At 40.6% G+C, this 20342-nt stretch overlaps 1 protein-coding gene across 1 annotated transcript; it reads left to right on the top strand.

Moving 5' to 3' along the window:
- The first annotated feature begins 3577 nt into the window (after nt 1–3577).
- SLC38A2 (solute carrier family 38 member 2) lies at nt 3578–20090 on the top strand. The gene is made up of 16 exons (XM_064655838.1): nt 3578–3855; nt 4472–4636; nt 4907–4988; nt 5113–5228; nt 8147–8220; nt 8316–8408; nt 8603–8684; nt 11627–11709; nt 12671–12729; nt 12859–13005; nt 13776–13855; nt 13951–14051; nt 14436–14560; nt 15284–15428; nt 15546–15643; nt 16400–20090. Exons 2-16 carry the CDS (start codon nt 4518–4520, stop codon nt 16496–16498), a joined length of 1503 nt encoding a protein of 500 aa, XP_064511908.1. The 5' UTR covers nt 3578–3855; nt 4472–4517; the 3' UTR covers nt 16499–20090.
- Nucleotides 20091–20342: the final 252 nt, after the last annotated feature.

The raw sequence follows: 20342 nt of genomic DNA on the forward strand, positions 1-20342 counted from the left end.
TAAATGGCTCTACTGGGCATATGCTACAGATAGTTTTATGGTATCCCACAAGGTTTGTTTATGTATGTTGGAAGAAATAGCATGAAACAAGAACCTCCCATATTATAAAGACCTTTATTTGCTAAAACATGAGCAAAGAAAAAACATGGGCACTTGCCAGGTACTTCTTCTTTTTCTAAACATAAAAACAACTAATCAAATTTAAAAAGAAACCATTCACAGGCTGGAAAATGGCAGGCAATGTTACAGGAGGGGTGAATCTACAGTGCAGTCTTCTCTGCAAACCAACCAAACCAACCTAACCAACCTTTAGAAGCACTCAGAAGACAGCTCTGCAGCTACAAAAACCCCATTACCTTCCCATGTAATATATTGAAAACTAGTTAATTTCTACCTGTGTAACTGAACACAACTCCATTTTTACAACACCTAACAACTAACTTATAGTTTTATGACAGCCTTAGAACAGTATAACTTTTTTTTTGTTTGTCTGGTTTTGTTTTCTTGTGAAAGCATAAAGTCCCCCTAAATGATTAGAAAGTCTTTCAGCAAGGGAAACTTGACTAAGAACAAGACATCATCCACAGCTATGTATTAAAGAAAACACAGAAACCTGTTTCTCAGTATTAAAAAAAATAATCTTTAGCAGTCTTTAGTGTCCAGAACTGTACTGGGGTATCTTATGAGCATATAAAGCAGAAACAGAATCTCCAGATTAAAAGTAAAAAAGTTAATTCTTAACTATCCTAAATGCTCAAACTTTGCAAGGAAGCTTCCAAAAAGTAAAGGCACACAAAAGAACAAAATAAAAAGCAAACAAATGGAAGGTATAAAAATGAGGGTGACTTAGGGATAAGGAGGATGAAAACAAAGGAAAGGAAAAAAGAACACAAGAACACTAAAAAAAGAAAGAAAAGCATGACAATGAAAACAGATGAATCGTTGAAACTATGGTGGGAGGAACTGATGAATATTAACTTTTATTATTTCGATTACAAAATACATTTCAAAATTGGACGAAACACATTGTATGTATGTTTTGCCAAGGACATTCTTGGCAGTTGCGAAGTCAGGAAAATTATAATTCAATCAGTGAGGCATTACTTAAAACCACTTGAAAAAGCAGATCATTTGAACCAGCAAACAGACTGCATGGGTAAAATTTTAAAGACTCCCTGTTCTGGAGCAGTGCAGATTGCACTAGCATGTTGCAGAGTGAACCTTCCAATAATGGGGCCATTAGAAAAATAGCAATTTTTCTTCCTGAATGCATTTCACCAATTTTTCTTCTCATAAACGATGAACAAAGCCTCATCATCTTTTTCCATATAAAATGAGGACAGTTCTAGAAAAAAAAAATCAAGCACTTGTAGAGTAAAACTTTTATTTTGCTAAAAAAATCTAGTTTTAACTTTTTTAAAAGCTGTACCGTCTACGGGAACCACATCACATCTATGAAGATGGTTGCTGTATTTATCAGACGCATGTGGGACGCTTTACTATGCACCCAATCTCTGTGTTCGCCCTGAAAAGGATGATACAGTCCTTAAAACGTTAAGAATACGTCATTCCGGTTGTTGCTACACTGGCAAAACCCACAACAAACAGGTCACCTTGACCTCTGTCACGTAAACTGTAATTTCACAGAACTGCTGACATCCGGAGAATGGGACCGACTGCAAAAGCCACCGTTCCCCTTGGAAAAGGAGCGTGCCCTGCCTTCCCCGCAGCAGCGCTATTTACATATCACTGTGATTGCGTTGCGAAAGGGTAGCGGCACAGCCCTTCGCCTTAACCCGTCAGGGTGCTGAAGCCTTGGCAAATTGCCCGTTGTGCAGTCGGATTTTCAGAGGGTCGAAAACGCCGTGTCCTGGCACTCCTGGGGCGCCTTCACCACCCGTCACGGTCACAGGCACCCCAAGCCGTGGTCCGCCGCGCCCGCACACGGGGCAAAGACGGACGCCCTGCGAGGACAGGTGGGCAGAGCGGGAGGCAGCTCAGCCCCAGAAAACCCCGAGCTGCGCTCCGAGGTCATTTCAAACCCCGACAACCGCGGAAGCAGGTGCGACCCCGACGCCCCTCCGCGCCCCGGGGCTGCGCGGGAAGGCGCCGCAGCATATCCCGCCCGCTCCTGCTCCGCCCCGCCGGGCTGCAGCGGGGGGGGGGACCATGACGCGACGCGCCGGATGGGGGCGGGGGTACCACTGCAGTGATGGAAAATTTTCGGCTTCTGCATCTCCTGCGCGTGCCCTCACCGGTCCCCGCCCCTTCCTCGCTTCCACCGCCCGCCCCCCATCCCAGCGGCGGCGGGGGTGCTCCAGAACGTTCTGCGGCTCTTACGGGCGGGTGTTGCCGCCTCGGGCCGCGGCAGAGCCACCGGTGGTCCCGCTTGTCCCACCCCAGGGCAGCCTCGTACCCCGGCAGAGCCGCAGGCACTGCAGTGGGGCCAGGAGCGGGTAGGGGTGGTGAGGGCTCGCTGCCCCTCGAAGGTCTGAGCTGATCCCGTGTCCCTGCGGCCGCCCCGCCGCCGGGACAGCAGCCAGGAAGCGCCGCACGCAACTTCCACGTGCTCTCGCAGCGAAGGAGGGAGGGAGGGCGATAACCTAGAGGGGCCAAACAACTCAGTGGCTGAGCATCCTACACGCTCGAGGCTGGCAGCACCAGATTGGCGTGGGAGCGCGTTGCTGCCGGGGGGTCAGCAGCTGGGGAGGGCAGAGGCTGCCTTGCAACTCCTGGCTCCTCTAGAGACAGCAGCCAAATGGGCCCCCACTACCCGCGCCGAGACTCCTCCGGAGCTGTGGCCTTGCAGCGTGTGTGTGAGAGGCTGGGGCGGACAGTAAAGAGCCGCCGCCCACTTCCACGGAGGACCAAGTAGCAAAGCCCTCCAAGTTTTCTGGAGCGGTTACCTGAGGAAGAGGAAGCAGGATGTTGTTACCCCCTCTCTTCCTTACAGTGGGGTGTACCGTAAATCGTATCACCAGGGGGAGGCTGTCATTCCCGGAGGAAACGTTCGGGAAGCCTGTCGGCTGCCACCGGGGTCTAGGCTTGCACATGCACCGCTGCTTGCTCATGTGTTAAAAATAGGGAGTGACTGCAGCGAGGAACTATGATGGGTCGGTAGCACCTCGTCTCCTGCCACGCACCCAGCCACTGGGAAACGCCAGCGCCGGAGCTCGGCAGCGCGCCAGAGGCAGGCGCGGGGTGGAAACGGAGAGGCAGCCCTGGGTGAAGCCGGTACCCACCCGGTGCTGCAGTAGCGCTGCGGATGCTGCACCGGGCCGGTGGAAGCACCTCTCAGGCAGGGCGCTCTTGACAAGCACCGCAGCGTCCTGTCTCCGCCGTGTAAACCAGTGCCCCCAGTGTAAACACGGGAGAGCTGCGCGGCTCATATGTGCTACGACCCCGCTCCCGACCCCCGCCGGGCACACACCGGCGACCGGCTCCCACCCCTCAGTCGGAGGCGCCCCCCCCCACCGCGGATGCCCCCCCAGTCCCTGCCCGGGCGGTGGCAGGGGGTCAGTCGGGCAGGGCGGGGGCGGTGCGGCGGCGGGCGGACGCCGCGCCCCTCGGATGACACGCCCACATTCCTGCGTGAAGAGCGGCGGCGCCCCGAGGGGGCCGTCAGATCGTGAGAGACGTCGGAGCCCCACGGACGCAATATTTTCTTTCCCTTTGATACCGCTGGGGTTTTTTACGTGATTTTTTTCTACCTTTGTTTATTTAGGGTTTGTTTTCGCTGACGTTTTATAGTTAAGGGCTTTTTTTCCCTTGCAAGAAGCAGCAGCAGAGAGAGGAGCATCTCCTTATTTCGAGGCTTCGGGAGAAAAAACTCGCTTTCAAGCTCTTGCGCAGAAGGTACGGCAGGGGCCGGCTGTTACCGGGCCGCCAGGAGGAACGGGGGGACTTTCCAGACGGAGCGCGGCTCGTCCTTCGCGCCTTGTACGGCGGCAGCGCCCCGGCTTGTCGCCGAGACCCCGCTGGGCTCCGCCGGGACGAGTATAGGGACGCGCTGCCGCTGCATCCCGGAAAGGTGGCAAACCCGCAGAGCGACTGCGGCGCGACGCAGTCCCGCGACCGATTTGCGTTTTTCCATTGAAAACGCCGGGATGCGCGGTGTCGCCGCGGGGAGGAGGGAGGTAAACACAGGGACAGCCGCGGGGCGGGAGGCTCCGGCAGCCTCTGTGACAATCACCCGCCGGTGTTGCATCAGTCTGCGCTCCGCTATCGGGGCGGGGAGGCGGGGGTGCCGGGGAGGGCAGGAGGACAGCGCGGCGCGGCGGTGCCGCTGCCCGGGCGGTCCCAGCGCGCTCCGGCCGCGCCGCCCCCGCCCCGCGCGCTCTCACCTTTGTCCGCGCGCCCCCCGCCCCGCGCGCCTGGTACTTTTCCACTCGGCGGCGGGCGGGGGCCGCGCGGCCACGTGACGGGCGCGCGCCCGCTGCGGCACTGACGTCGCCTCCCGCCCCCTCCGCAGGCGCGGCGAGTCCCGCCGGCAAGGACAAAAGAGCGGCCCCGCCAGCATGAGCAGCGCCGAGATGGGCAAGTTCAACATCTCCCCCGACGAGGACAGCTCCAGCTACAGCTCCAACAGCAACGACTTCAGCTACCCGTACCCCACCAAGCCGGCCGCCATGAAGAGGTGAGCGGGCTCCGCGGCGCCGACCACGGGCGGCACCCAGGCGGGCACCCGGGGGTGCCCCGTGTTCGTCGGCACACGGAAACACGGGAATGACTGCGGGCGGAGACGGGCGCGGCGCTCCGTGCGCTGACAGAGCGGCAGGTGGGGTGGTTCTTTTGGGGCTGTTCGTCAGTTTGCTTGTTTCCTTTGAAATGTATTGGAAGCGCTGAATGGGAAGTGAATATGCCAGTTGCCCGTGACAGTCACTAACGATGCAATGTTGTTTTGCAGCCACTATGCAGATATTGATCCAGAAAATCAAAATTTCTTGCTCGACTCCAATCTTGGAAAGAAGAAATATGAAACTCAGTATGTAAGTATATAAGCAATGACGTTTCAAATAAATAAACAGAAATGTATTGCCAAAATTATATTTGTTTTAATTCTGAGATGAGTAATAACTTTCTATTAATGATTACCTGTCTCCCTTTTCTCAGCATCCGGGTACTACTTCCTTTGGAATGTCAGTATTTAATCTGAGCAATGCTATTGTGGGTAGTGGCATCCTTGGTCTTTCTTTTGCCATGGCTAACACTGGAATTGCTCTTTTTGTGTAAGTATCTTTTGGTTCATCAAAAAAAAAAAAATCTTTCTGCTGTGTAATTCCTAATGGAAAAATACTTGGTGTAAGAATATGAGCTCTAGAAAACATCCAATCGTTTCCATAGGTGCAGAATTGCATTTTAGGATTTATGGCTTGTTTTAAAGACTGTGATACATTCAGAAGGATTTGCAAAAATTAAACAGCTTCATTGCAAGTTCTGCAACCCACAGAAATATTTTACAGTACTTTTACCTAGTTGTAGTTTTTTCATGAAAAACTGATAGAATTCCCTTGAAAGTTCTGTTATCCAAGTCCCAGTCAGGGACGTAATATCCTTCTTCTCAACCGGTATCATTGTGCCTACAGACTTACAATGTACTTACACCAATAAAGAAATCCTTTTTATTGCTGTGCTTTTACTCAATTCAGGGAACTGGTTTCAGTTACACCAAAAAATTGCTGTCTGCCTGCCAGGGAGGAATGTGGAATAACCATCATATCTTTATTGATACATCTACATTGGCAAAAGCTTTCAGGTGTAAGATAGACTGTAGTAATGTAGTTGGAAATTACATGAGAAAACTGTACAAATTATGTACAGTGCTTTCAGTCATCTTGGGAAACTACATTTTTCGTGTATCGAAGGCAGTTCAGCACACATGACATGTAACATCAGCGGTTTGGCTGCAAATGAGTATCCATGGATATGTTTAAAGGAACTTCGTGCTTTTATCCTGGAAATGGATAAATGTGCTGAATGTTGAAGAACATGTGAAGAATAATGTTTAGTTCGAAATTTGTCTGACTCTGTTGCCAGATTTCTAGAAAGTAGCTTAGATTTACTTCCAGATGTTTCAGAGTGTATCAGGGTGGGATTCAAATTTTCTGAGGAAACTAAGGTATACTAAGGTATAAAGTTCTGATATGAAAGGTTTTATTTAAAGTATATGGTGATTTGTTGATCTTTTACTAAGATTTTCACTTACTTAGATGATGATAAACTGAATGAACAACTTAGCATGAATTCAGAAGAGATAGATACTCTATATTTCAACATATCAGTTTCATGCTCTCAAGATGTTCTACAGCACATGTAATCAGCATAATGCACATTAGAATGTCTCTGAGGAGAGGAAAAAAGAGAATTTAAGGTATTTGAACAGACTTGATGGGTCCTTTTTTTCTACACAAAAAATGTTCAAAACTGTCAATTTAGCAATTGAGTGCTGACGTCAGTTGCCTTTCATGTCCAGGTACTGCATTGAGATTTACTTACATTAGCACTGTTTCAAAGACAAACTACCTTGTTACCTTTTAAAAATTAGTATAGTTTGTATAGTCCTGAGGCAGGAAAGCAGTTAATCACTGATTATACTGAGGATTTATGATGACAGTGAGGGCATTACAGGCATGCTTTAATAACTAGGTTATAGATTCAGATCCAGATGCAGTTGATTACGGCGGTAAATTCTTCGAAGACTGTGGAATCACTTGTGTCAGTGCTGTGACTTGTCACTTGTGTCAGCACTAAATAAATAAATAGTATGGTCTGGAAGCCAGAATCAGAGTGAGCTTCAGGATGAATTTGCTGACTGATCTTGTCAACACTGTAGGCAGCCATTCCAGGTTAGGACTGAGGGGTCCAGGATCTCTGCTGTTTTGAAGTAATGTAAAAGTACATTAAAGTAACATAAAGTAACAGCACATCTCAGCTGTGCTGTTCCTAGTTGATGGCTGAGTAAAATCCTAGTTAACCTCTATCTGTCAAAAATAGGTTTATTTGTGTGCATGTGTTGGTCTTGAATTAGCACCATAAGACAAGTTTCCTGAATCCCCTGTACAGATCTGCGAAGTTTTTCTCACATCTTCTGGTTTCTGGTTCTTTGTGCTGCATTTACTAATTTCACCAACATTAAAAATGTCACAAAAGGAAATGTAAAGGGTATTCTGGGAGCACTAAATGCAGCTTGCCATTTTTAAGCAGATATGCTGGTTCTTAGGTTTCCTGTAAAGCAGAATGCTTGTACTGGTATAAGAAGGACCAGAGGGTTTTTTGAATGTATTGTAATTTTCCACTGTGTTCTTCAGCAGCTGAGAAGTCCCCCCTAGCGTGCCACTCCAGAAGGTGCATTTGTTGAGGGAGAGAATTGTTGAGAGAGCTGCCTTTTAGGTGATTCACACATGCTTCTGGAAATAACATGCATTGCCTGTAAAAGCTGTGGGAAAGATAAACAAGCCACTAGCAATTCCCATGTAAGCACACCTGAAGAGTTAACTTTTGAGGAAAGAATTTTTAATTTTTATTTTTTTTTTTAGTGACAGTAGATACATATTTCCATTTGAAAACACAGCTCTCAATGTGTCTGAATTTTCAGTCAATTCTTTAAGGCTTTTGCAGTTTCATCTTTACATTAAAAAAGACATAAAATAGGTTTAAGCTGAAAAGCTGATTTCTTTTAAGAACAAGAGATAATCTTCACTTGCAGTTAGTCACAACTGTATTCAATGGGTGCATGACACACTGTTGAACAAGGATAGGAGGACAGGAGAAATACAGTGTCTTACAAGGATACAACCCCCCCCAACCACCATTCCCATTGATACTTTGTTATTTATATCAAATGTAGCCAATTATAATAGCCTGACAGCTTGGCGATGCTAATGCCACTTTACACTAAATAGAGGCATTGTTTAATCTTGCCTAGAATTTCTTTGTATGCTTCTGAAATGCAATTTAGTATAAAATCCTTTCTAAATGAGGCATTAATTAGGTTTTCAAAGTGCTTTTAGCTGACCTTAGAATTTACATTTTTTTCCAAGGTAATATTTTAATACGAATAATGCTTACGTTTGATACATCTTTATTTAATAGGGCTACAATAAGTCATTTATGTCTATTACAAATTTGCATGTTTTTCTCTCCCCAGGATACTCCTGCTGTTTGTCTCAATATTTTCTTTGTATTCAGTGCATCTTCTTTTGAAGACTGCCAATGAAGGAGGTATGGCAAATTACTATATTACAGGCATGGTATTTGTTTCATATGGTATCTTGGTGAAACACATCCTTCCAATGGAATATTCTGTTTTCTTTTAGGATCTTTATTGTATGAACAGTTGGGAATGAAGGCTTTTGGTATGGCTGGAAAACTTGCTGCTTCTGGATCAATTACAATGCAGAACATTGGAGGTGAGGACAAGATCTTAAAATGTCTGTACTGTCAATAGTAATTGTTCCCTACTTATTCGTGGAGACTTACTTTCACGCAACATGTGTTCATTAACCACTTGTGTTCAAGTGAAGTTATGAAACATGTTATGTGATTCTTGCATCGTGTGGCATATTCTATATTTGTAATGATCTATGATGTTATTCACCTACAGCTATGTCAAGCTACCTCTTCATAGTGAAATATGAGTTACCATTGGTCATCAAGACATTTATGAACATCGAAGAGACTACAGGGTAGGTGTTAGAACTCCTCATCAGAGAAACTATTAGGAGAAACAAATACGGAGACTGTATATATTTTTATATGAAGACCACGTTCGGTACACCGTAGGGTAGCTTCTTACTCAGACAGAGATACAGTAAGTTTTCCCTTCCCCTGAGTGCATCACTTCATTTAGATCCAGCCTGACCTGGGAAAAGGGTAGAAAAATACAGGTATCGCATCATATTACAGAAAGCTGTTCTCTAAAGAATATCAGGTAAGTGTTAATGTATGTACCAGTCAGTACATACTCTAAGGAAAGATAAATGTGGTTATGGTTGGCTTTTTTGTTTTGGTTTTGTTTTGTTGTTTTTTTTCTTACTGCATCTAACTGGTTTGGTCTGATTAATTTGGTTTTCTAGTGTTAATATTTTGGGAAGTGTTTAAATATAAGATTAAGGTGCAGTTTGCAATGAATGTCTTAAGCAACAAAAAAGTTCTCAAAAAGATAGGGGGACTAAATCTGGGACCTAAACCAGAGTTTCCATGCCCAAGACTAAACTGGTGGATGCCTTGCCATCTAGCCCTGGAGACACCTTAACTCCAGAGTGGCTTTCATCCTTGGCTTTAAATATAGGTGCCTCAGATAAGGTTAATGTTATCTAACCATACCCTCTGAAAGTTAGATTTTGAGCTCATCATTACTCTGGTCATTGTATAATCAGTGGAGAAGGGTGATCCTCTGTAGTGGTCAGTTCAGCGCACCTGTCTTAGACACGTGTTTTGGGCATCTCCACAGAACAGTTAATCATATCACTCTGTATTGAGAGGGTGTGTAAAAACAAGATGCCTGAGTTCAGATGGATAGAGTTAAGTGCTATAAATCTCACTCTTCAGAGTTGTACTTCTGTGCCTTGTCCTGAAGTGTCCCAGTCTTGAGAGGGCTGAGCAGCTCAAGACTCCAACTTACACCTAAGCCTGAGTTCAGAAGGTAGGCATTTTTCTGCCTGTGTTCCCCAAGGGGTGTTCAAGCCATTTGGTGGTGTTCGTACATCTTGCTGATAGATACTGTTATAACAACGCTAGCCATCTTTTTTTTTTTTTTTTTTTTTTTTTTTTAATGTACTCGAATGCTGCACCTACCCCATCTACTTAGTAGTGTTATATTTACAAATTCTTTGCTGGGAAGGTTCATTTCTCTCCTTTGGCTGAATTCAAGTCCTTATTTTTTAATTCTTAAGAAAGTCCCTGGAGTAACCAGTACTTAGAAGGGGGCTTGGAGGCAAATATTTTTAACTGTCCCATCTTCAGTAAAGAATTCAAAATTGTTCAAGAAGGAAAGTTAAAGGCTGTGAATCTCACTGGATACAGCTGCTGCTTTGCAAATCTGGCAGAGAAAATTAAGAAATCAAGATCTGTATTTTAAATGTTTTCTTGTTGGCTGGCACTAGGTAGCTGTACACAGATTGAAAGTAAATATTTTCTCAGTGCTCTGGCAATTGTGAACCCCGTTTAACTGACTCTCTCCATGCATTGCTTAGGGGAGTCTGGGTGGCTACCATTGGCATGGATTCCACTCTGGCAGCCTGGTGCCTAAAATGTAAGCACTTACCTGTTTAAATGTCCCAAAATAATGCTTACTGTAAAAGATCTGAAAATTCTGAGACAATATCATAGATACTAGCTCCATTATTAAAATTTGTTTAGCAACTTTTAAAATACTTAGCTGTATTTAAAGTTGCACAATCGCATTCTTACTCTTTAACACAGAAAATCTTTGAAGTCCTTGATCTGAAAGTCCTGATAGCCTCTTTATGAGGTATGCACAATAACAGTGCGCATTCTTATGACATTCACATTCAAATGCAAAGTCTCTGTGCTGTGATTTCTTTTAAATTTACCACAAGATTACTACATTTAAAAAAAAGTGTATGATGTTAATGTCCTATACATTTGAAGTTTCTAAAAAAGTCCTTCCTACATCTAGTTATCCCAGATAAAACTGAGTAAAGAGATGACCAAATTGTTTTTGCATTTACATCATTAATCCAGAGCAAGTCAGTTAATTATTTCGTATTTCCACTACCATATAAAAGGTTATATCTCAGCAATTATGTTTGCATTTACAAATTTCCAATTAAATAATTTTTCTTTTAACTCAATAGTATACGTTTCATTTTAAAATAAATACTGTTAGATGACACCATAACAGGATGTAAAATATTAATATTTGGGAATAAATGCTTAATATTACTTTAATTGCTTAAAGCGTATAGGATGACCCTGTAGAACTTTGTTTTTCTGTGTTTCAAAAAATATGTTAATCTCCTAATGCTCCAAAATGTTTTGTCAAAAAATAGCTGCTGCTTCTTATGGAATAAGTGGCAAAAATGTTCCAAAGGAAAAAAATTCTGAGGTTCTTACCATGCTTTCCCTACTGAAAGGGACTAAATGTGCCTCCAAGAGACTCCCAGTGCTTGTTGGAGTTTTCTCAGCCAGTGGGCTTGAGCTACTGCCTTACCTTCAGCCCTCACCTGTTTTTCTTTAACTCCCGCAGGGCACCCAACAGAATTTTATTTCCATTTAAAGTGGAAACCTTGTTGGGGCTCTGCAATATTCTAATACATCTGGAGAGTTGGGAGACAACACTTAAAGAAAATTACTGTTTTTTCCATGATTGATCCCAGTTGACTTTTTTTCTAACTAGTCATTTAATTTTCTGTCTTCTGACTTCCAGATACATATTATTTTTATAAAAGGACACTAAAGGAAAGGCACAATGCAGGTTTGGGGTGAGATAAGAAGCTATTGTAGAGCATTAGGCCCATAAAAGAAATTGAACACTAATCCTTTGTGACATCAGGTAGTGCATATTTTTAAGGAGCCATATGTTATAGAAGATGAGTGAAGACTAAACTGAAAATGTAATTTTTAAATACTTGATTACTTAAAAATATTATTTTTTTTTCTACAGAGAATGGTATCTCAATGGTGACTATTTAGTGCTGCTGGTGTCTGTCATCCTCATTCTTCCCCTGTCCTTACTGAAAAATTTAGGTAAGCAGGAGAGCGCAATGAAAATTAAAAAAACATTGAAAATACCGTGGGGAAGTGGATTGATGCAATGTTTGAGTCTTCATGCTATGTGAAGAACAACTGTTTCCAAACTCGTTTCTTGGGACTAATTAGTGTATAAGTAATTGCTATCAGTCTACTTGAAAAAAAGAAAAAATTAATCAATACAAGTATCCTAAATTACAGATACGTTTTTGGAAAATGAAAGAACAGTAAATAGGTGGCTTTAGAACAAGGTCAGCAGTAACTTTCTGTTCTTATTACAAAGTTTAACCTCATTTGGTCAATAGTGAAATAATATAATATTGTTATTAGCTGTCCTATAAGAGTCTCCAAAGAATAGGGATGACCCTGGGTAGTTAAATTGTCTTTGCAGTGTCTTTTCATTTTGGATCCCAAGCATCAGCAGAATATTCATACCAGATGCTTTCTCTGAAATGGCTGTAATTCAGTTATATATGTGAATAATTCAGTTAACACACTTATTTGTACAGAGAATCTTGTAGTAGAACCTTAATAATCGAGTGTCTCAAATTTATTTATCAAGTTACTATTTCTAGAAATTAAGTAAATCAATGAAAACAGAAGGGAAAAGGCTAAGGTATCTAGTAGCACGTGCTATAAGAATTAACTGTATAATCATTCTTCTTATACAATAAACAATTCATATAGTTGTTGCTGTGGGTTTTTTTCTTATAAGTTAAAAAGTTTAATACTACAGACTCACTGTATGTACAGACCCTAATATGTCTTTCAGAATTTTCAGATCTGGGTTGAGATTAGTGGAAAGTCAATGAATAATTAAGTAGTTCTGTGTGTAACGCTAAGAAAATCACAATCTAAAACTATCACTGATAGAATATATTTTGTCATGATGTTTTGACTTGAATGGTGTTTCTGTTTATTGTACCTTAGTTTTTTTTTTTATCTTTCTTGGTCACAGGGTATTTGGGCTATACCAGTGGCTTTTCCTTACTTTGCATGGTCTTCTTTCTGATTGTTGTAAGTATAATCTTGTTGAGATCCAGTGCCTGTAAAACTGTGTTTCAAAGTGAAACTAAACACAGTTTCTGAAAATTTTCACATCTTGCATTAGTCAAAGTAATAATAAATGCATGGCTTTATTTCTAGGTAATTTGGAAGATGTTTCAGATTCCTTGTCCTATGGACAGTGACATTATGAATGCGACATTATTAAATGGAACACTAGCACCTTTGGTAAATGAAAACATAACAAATGATATGTGCAAGCCAAAATATTTCATCTTCAATTCACAGGTAACTGACTGAAATCAAACGCTCTGTTGAAAATAACTGAGACTGAATACATAGCAGATAAATTAGGTCATTTTTCTTTCAAGTATTTGCCCAGTTCTAAACTTGGGATGTGTTAAGACTTTCTGTTCCAGTAGACTTGGGCACTGTTTACCTCATGTGGACTGGGTGTTTCCACATTCCAAATAGAGAGAAATTAGCAGAGCTTGATGTGCCTGTTTGAGTGGCAAAAAATACATCTTTCATTCTTCAGCACGGCATTTCTCAACCTTGGTCGAGTAAGCTAGTGAAGCATTTTAAAAAGTTGATTGCAGAAGAAGATGAAGGAAATAAAATTGTAAAAGCATGCAAATAGGAAGTGTTTGCCAGGGTTTGGGATAGACTTGTTCCCAGTCACAAATTCTTGAGTCATGAATGCTCCCAATTGCAGTGGTGAATGTCCACACATGGAGAAGTATGTGTAATACCTAATACCAAGAGCAGGCTGTAGTGGCTTAAGCCTGTGAGTTACAGAACATAATTTTGAATGCAGATGCAGTCAGATCAGCATGGACTTCAGTGACATTTGAGATGATTTGGTCCTCAGGGTCTGGGTTTAAGAAAACACAAACTTGTTTTAATTTATTCTAAAGTTTCTGGTGTAAAGAATAGCTAGTTTTCTTCAAAAAATAAACTAATGCCTAAGTCAAAACTGAAGAATCTACAAATGATTATTTCTAAACTTAATTTTTTAGTGTCTGTTGAGATACTTACAAAATATACTTTTTTTTCAGACTGTCTATGCTGTCCCAATCCTAACATTTTCTTTTGTCTGCCATCCTGCAATTCTTCCTATTTATGAAGAACTGAAAAGGTAAATGTTAGAGATATATCTATAATTCCACTAAACAAACAAAGTAGTATGAAACAGTATGTTCTCACAACTAACAATGTTTCTTTTCCTTACAGCCGAAGCCGTAAAAGAATGATGAATGTATCCTATGTATCTTTTTTTGCCATGTTCCTCATGTATTTATTGGCTGCTCTCTTTGGATACCTGACATTTTATGGTGAATATTGCCTACTCTGCTTTCTGTTAAATTACTTATGTTCTGCAAAACCACAGTATTATTTTAGAGATAGAACCCATAGTAAATGCTTTCTTGTTCTAAGTACACACTGTTTGTTGGGGGTGTTTTTAGTGCTTCTGTAAGGGCACACCCAAAAGGAGATCAGTGGTAGACTTAGGTCCGAGACACAGGATTAAAACTGGATTAAAACAGATTCCATGCCTCCAAGTCTTCCCTGTGTAAAATGGAGACATGCTTACAGGAGCTCTTAAGGCTTTCAATTCATATTGATGTGACTGTAAAATTTGCTTAGAATTTAGAGCAGAAGCAGTTGTTTGAAAAGTATATCAACTACATCTAATTAAAATACTATTTTCTTTATAGGAAAAGTCGAACCAGAACTGCTTCATACCTACTCTGCTTATCTGGGTGCTGATGTTCTCCTTCTTATTGTGCGTCTCGCTGTTCTTATGGCTGTAACCCTCACTGTACCTGTAGTTATTTTCCCGGTACGTAATTTTTTTCTTTTATGTCTTACTACCAGTTTTTATTTTCATCCCCTGTACTCCTACAGTCATTTACTGATTTGGGAACTCCTGTTTATTAGTTTAGAGAGTTTTTCTCTTAACTGAAAACAGAAATTCATTCCAATAAGCTTGATGAAATATAGCTATACTGTTAATTTAAATAAATATGCAACATTTACGAAGCAGCAGGTACAAATACATTCAGTTATATTGTTTTCCTGGTATGATTAAGTCAACTGGGAAAATGAAACAGATTGGCCCTTTATATAGAGTATTTACACTGTTGTGTTATCAGCTTACAAAAGTCAGCGTGTTTTTGTACATACATTGTGGACACAATCAGACCATTTAGGTGTGTATTGTTGAGCAGCATCCATAGATGTTACAAAATTCCCTGGAATTTATTTTTATTCAAGACAGGTGTTTTTCTTTGGGTTTTTTTTCCGCTACTGACTGCGCTTTGAAAATCTAAATCACTGAAAAGAGGAAAAAAACCCAGAAACATAGAGCTGCCTCTCAAGTGCAGAAAGTAAATATCTAAAAAAAAAAAATTCTTTCATATTTTGAGTTCTATTAAAATATGAAGTGTTCAGGAAAATAACATTAAAATACTTTTAGAAGGAAGGTCTAACTCAGGTGACAGTCACTGTCTTCCACAATAAAGACTAAACTGTCTTTTTTTTTTTTTTCCTCCCCCTTCAAAAGATCCGCAGTTCCATTACGCAGCTGTTGTGGGCAGGGAAGGAGTTCAAATGGTGGCGTCATTGTTCCATTACAATTGCTCTTCTGGCATTTACCAATGTGCTTGTTATCTTTGTCCCTACTATTCGAGACATCTTTGGATTCATTGGTAAGCATTCCCTTGTCAGTTCAAGCAGTCTTTCGCATTTTAGAAAAGGCAATTTCTATGTAATTTAAGTATGTTTACCTGTTTATGAATATTTCTTTCTGTGCTTTTTCTATACAGGTGCTTCTGCAGCTGCCATGCTGATCTTTATACTTCCTTCTGCCTTCTATATCAAATTAGTGAAGAAGGAACCAATGAAATCAGTGCAAAAGATTGGGGTATGTATAGACAGATATGTAATTACACTTGTTGACTAATTCAGAGAAAAAAAATTGATTTTCTGCTTCATGATTTAAGAATTTCAAAGTTCTGGTAAAGGTAGTCAGTAAATTGGTATTTAATGTTATCTTAATTTAAAATGTGGGAGCTGCATAGGAATTAAGAAGCTGAGGGGCTGGCCATCACAAGGCTCAGTTCACTTCAGTGACTTCTCTCAGCCCTTGGCCCCCAGTCTCAACAATAGTTGGGTCATTCCGTTGCTGATAAGAACCAGATTTCAACAGAATACCCTTAACAGCTATACTAAAAAAGGCTTAACAATCTTTAAATAGTCTTTTAAGACTTATGTATGTCATTTAACCCATAAAAGCTGACCTCTTTTTAGTTTATCCCGACTGTTCTTGGTGCTCTTACTGATCGTAGACATACTGACTCAGAATCAAATCTTAGACATTCTGAGTTAAGTCAGCACAGTGGCATAGCCTGGCTGGTATCAGCAGTTACATTAACTTTCCTTAGTTGAGGGTGAGGTCTGCTATATTGAAAAAAAAAAAGTACTTTTTGATTTGAAAAACGACCCCAGGTATGAGAAAGGTAACTCCTTATCATTGACTTGATCTCTTGTCTCTTTGTCCTTCATGAGCAATGGCATTTTTGTTAATATATAGGCATGACTTTATATGTGTATATCATGGCTTAACCAACAGTATCATAGCAGAATCTGAAGTACTTCTTTTATGTTTTCTTTTTTTCAGGCTTCATTCTTCTTTCTAAGTGGAATAATTGTGATGACTGGGTGTATGACACTGATTGTTCTAGACTGGACCCAGAATGTTACATCTGATGGCCATTAACTGCCCTGGTTTAATCTCTAGCACTCCACTTCAGATGCCAGTGTTCACTCAGATACCTCCTGAGACCGAAAATGAGCTACTCAGCTTCCTTTGAAAGGCAGATTCTTTGTTGATGGTTCTTCTGACTGTAGAATATCTGAACTCTGTCTTTAAGAAACTATTCTGCATGATGGAAGTGGATATTAACATCAAACTTTGTGAGTGTCTGGCTGACAGAAGTGACAACTTTATTCCATTCCAGAGAATGGACAGAACTCTCTGTAGACTTTTATCAAGCCATGTTTGGCTTTCGTCATTGTTACTTGGATATTTTGTTATTTTACTTGAATGTGCCTAATGGAACCATTTGATGTGAGAAAGAACTCTTTAATTTAAAGCAAAGTGTTTAAATAACCAATGAGAGAGAGAGAGAGAGAGAGAGAGAGAAACACTTATTTTTTGTACCAAAAATTCTTATGGACCTCAAAAGCACTATTTTGACTGTAAGAAACACTTTTCTAAAAAGAAGGAAAGAATAACATAGAAAAGCTCATTAAGAATATTTAATCAGTGTCCTAAATTAAATTATTAAATATAGTTTGACTTTCTCGATCTCTTCACTCTCATGACCAATGACAGGACTCGAGGATACAGCATGAAGCTGAGTCAGGGGAAGTTTAGATTGGATATCGGGAAAAGGTTTTTCACCTAGAAGGTGGTTGAGCACTGGAACAGGCTCCCCAGGGAAGTGGTCAGAGCACCCAGCCTGACAGAGTTCAAGAAGCATTTGGACAATGCTATTGGACACATGGTGTGATTCTTGGGCTGTCTTGTGCAGGGCAAGGAGTTGGACTCAGTGATCCTGATGGGTCTCTTGCAATTCAGTATATTTTATGATTCTGTAGGGGCATAATAAGAAGAAATTTTGGGTTTAAAATGCTTCTGACCTGTTTTGACCAAAACAGGTCAAAACTCTCTGATAATAAATGCTTCCCATGAAATTTACCTAGTTCAAATTAGAGTGAAAATAATCCTAAAAGTCATTTGTCAGCTTACTTAAGTAACTACAGTTACCTTATTACCCAAAAATGGTGTGGAAACCCTAATTTGCAAGCTTTAAAAACCCCCACCTTTTAGAAATGGGTACATTTGAGAAAAGCTTAGGTAATCTAAAAATTGTAAAGATGGCATTGGCGTTTCCCTTCTTGAGGTACTCAGTAGTGCAATTGAGTAAAACAGGGTTTGGGATTTTTGCTTTTTTTGTTGGTGTTTTTTTTTTTTCCTATTGTAGATATAAACTGAATGGCACTGGAGCATAGGATGCCATTAATACAAAACTCCCTCCTCAAATTCCCTCGATTAATAAGGTCCATTTTCAGTTGTAGCAATGTAATGTCCGTTAGGGTTTTTTCTGTCCAATATATCTTGAAACACTGTAGGAAAACAAAAAGGTCCTAAATTAGTCTACTACTTGTATAATATTCAAAAACTGTACAGTATTTCTCAAATTCCTCATCCATTATTGGATTTTGAATTACTTGACTATTCTGTTTCTGAGTCAAATCCACAAAATAACTGCACCAATATTTCATGCTTGGTACAAACTCTCTTCACACACATAACTGGGATTCCTCTTCCAATTTATACTGTATAGTAGTATTAAAGATAACCTCATAGGCTGGATAGTCATCTCATACTTGTTTGCTTCAGAGGTAGATAGGTTTCTTATGAGCCTTAGCTGACGAAACAGGTGCTGTATGGTTGTGATGAGCTATTTTGTTTCTAGTGCATGTTTACTCTTTCATTCTTATCCCAGGTTGAAGAGAGATAACACTTGTATAACAGCATACTTGGCTTATAAGAGGTTCTCAAACACAGCAATATTGGGTACAAAAGCCTAGAGAGAGATTATTAATGAAATAATCATGGCAATGTGGTCAACTATCTTCATCTGACACAATGTTTTAAAAAATTATTTACAAAGGTCTGCTCAGTCTTTGTGTCAGAGGGAATAACTAAGGGCCTGTAATCCATTGATTAAACAGTGCCTGAGACTTTTTTGCTCTTATAGAATTAATTAAACAAACCTAAACAATAGTGTTTGGCAAATAATGTCAATCTCTGCCCAGCCATTTAAAATCTATGAAAAACAACTGCAGGTATTTTGTATTGATACTTCTGCATGACTGTAAGTACTGGTCACTTAAGTCTATAGTGTAAAACTGTAATGAGAAGTTAGATTTCTCATGTGTTATTTGTATTATTAGTTCGGTGGTACTCAACTGGCAATTAACAATCCTGGAGTCAGCACTGACTAACACTCCTTAGGTACTTCTCTGCCTCAGGTACTGTACATCCATGGCTAACTATCCCGTGTTACCTGATCTCCACAGAAGTGCTGAGCACATGCCTCCTCAGTACTTTGGCAGCTTTTCTTCTTCCTCCACAAATGTGCAAAGGTGGGAGAGGATTAAAATGTTGTCTGCCTTTGAGCAATTTGTAGCACATAAGGGATGAAGTGTTTCCCTTGCTAGCATTCAAAAAGGAGGAGAGAGAGTGAGAAATAGCCTCCTTTCTCACAGTAACCATAGAAAAGGAAGGAGTTGTAAATGAGAAGCTACTACAAAGTCCTTCTCAACAACCAGAAAGGAGGAAGATTTTTGTGATGACACCTCATAAGGTATTGTACATGTCATTAATTTTCTGAATGTAGCAATTTCCAGATTATACATTGTGTGTCATATTATTTGATAACTGACTCTCCACCTGCAGCAGTTGAGTTCCACTTGGCTGGGTTGATTTCCAATGTATGATTTTTTTAATTATTATTTTTTCCAAACCTGTCTGTTTAAAGTTACATACATTACAAACCACCTAAAAGAGCAGCTTCAGTATTAAACCACTGTTTTGTCACCTCAGTTAGACATTACTGTCTTCCATGATATTTCAGTCATAAATGTAACATGTTATTTATAAAACATTAATCCATTAAAACTAAACCTATTTTTCAATATTTATGATAGTCTATGTACATAAATTAAATTGTATGTGTGTATATACTGTAAGTATAATGTATATAATGTAGCTTTGGAATCCAGGATTTATGTATATATTCCTCTCTCATTACTGATTGTAACATCATTTCAAGGAGTTGTTCATGTTGTACATCTGTATAACAACTGTCAAAGGAAAGAGCCTTTTACAACAAAGTATAATGCTTACAGAAATGGAAGAAGTGTGTTACACCAAAGGTGTGTAATAAAACACTAAGACTGTATTTACTACAAATGTATATGTTGCAATAAACACAGGAATCACTTGGGTCCATAGAAAGCATTGTTCAGGTTCGTGTATACTTTTCCTCTAAGATTTACCATGGATGTTACGATTTCCTCAATGCAGCAAGTTAACAACCTTTGCGATCTAACCTATTTGTTAGGCTGCCAAATTCGGGCGTCCTGCGGTACATCTGTGTACATATGTAAATACCCACCGTATTGGTAGAGGCCAGCAGTACAGCTGCAGTTGTTGGCTAGACTATTGGCCAACAGCACAGTTTCAATGAAACATTGTATGTTTGTTTTAACTGAAATAAATAAATAGATAATCCTAAGTAATGGTGTGGTGTTTTCTTGGGGGGAGGTATTTGGAGGATTTTCTTTAAAGATGATATTAAAAATGTACCTTTAATTTCATGCATATTTAACTTACTGAGCACTCTTTAGGAAAACAGGCCGGGAAGAAAAAATGTTGTACAACTACATCTACGATTTATGACACTACAATGGTAAACAGAACAAGACTGGGCATTAAAACAGGAGATTAAATTCTGCAAGGAACCTGCATTATGTCATTTTATTTTTTT

Source organism: Pseudopipra pipra, chromosome 5, assembly GCF_036250125.1.
Source record: "Pseudopipra pipra isolate bDixPip1 chromosome 5, bDixPip1.hap1, whole genome shotgun sequence".
Taxonomy (NCBI): domain Eukaryota; kingdom Metazoa; phylum Chordata; class Aves; order Passeriformes; family Pipridae; genus Pseudopipra; species Pseudopipra pipra.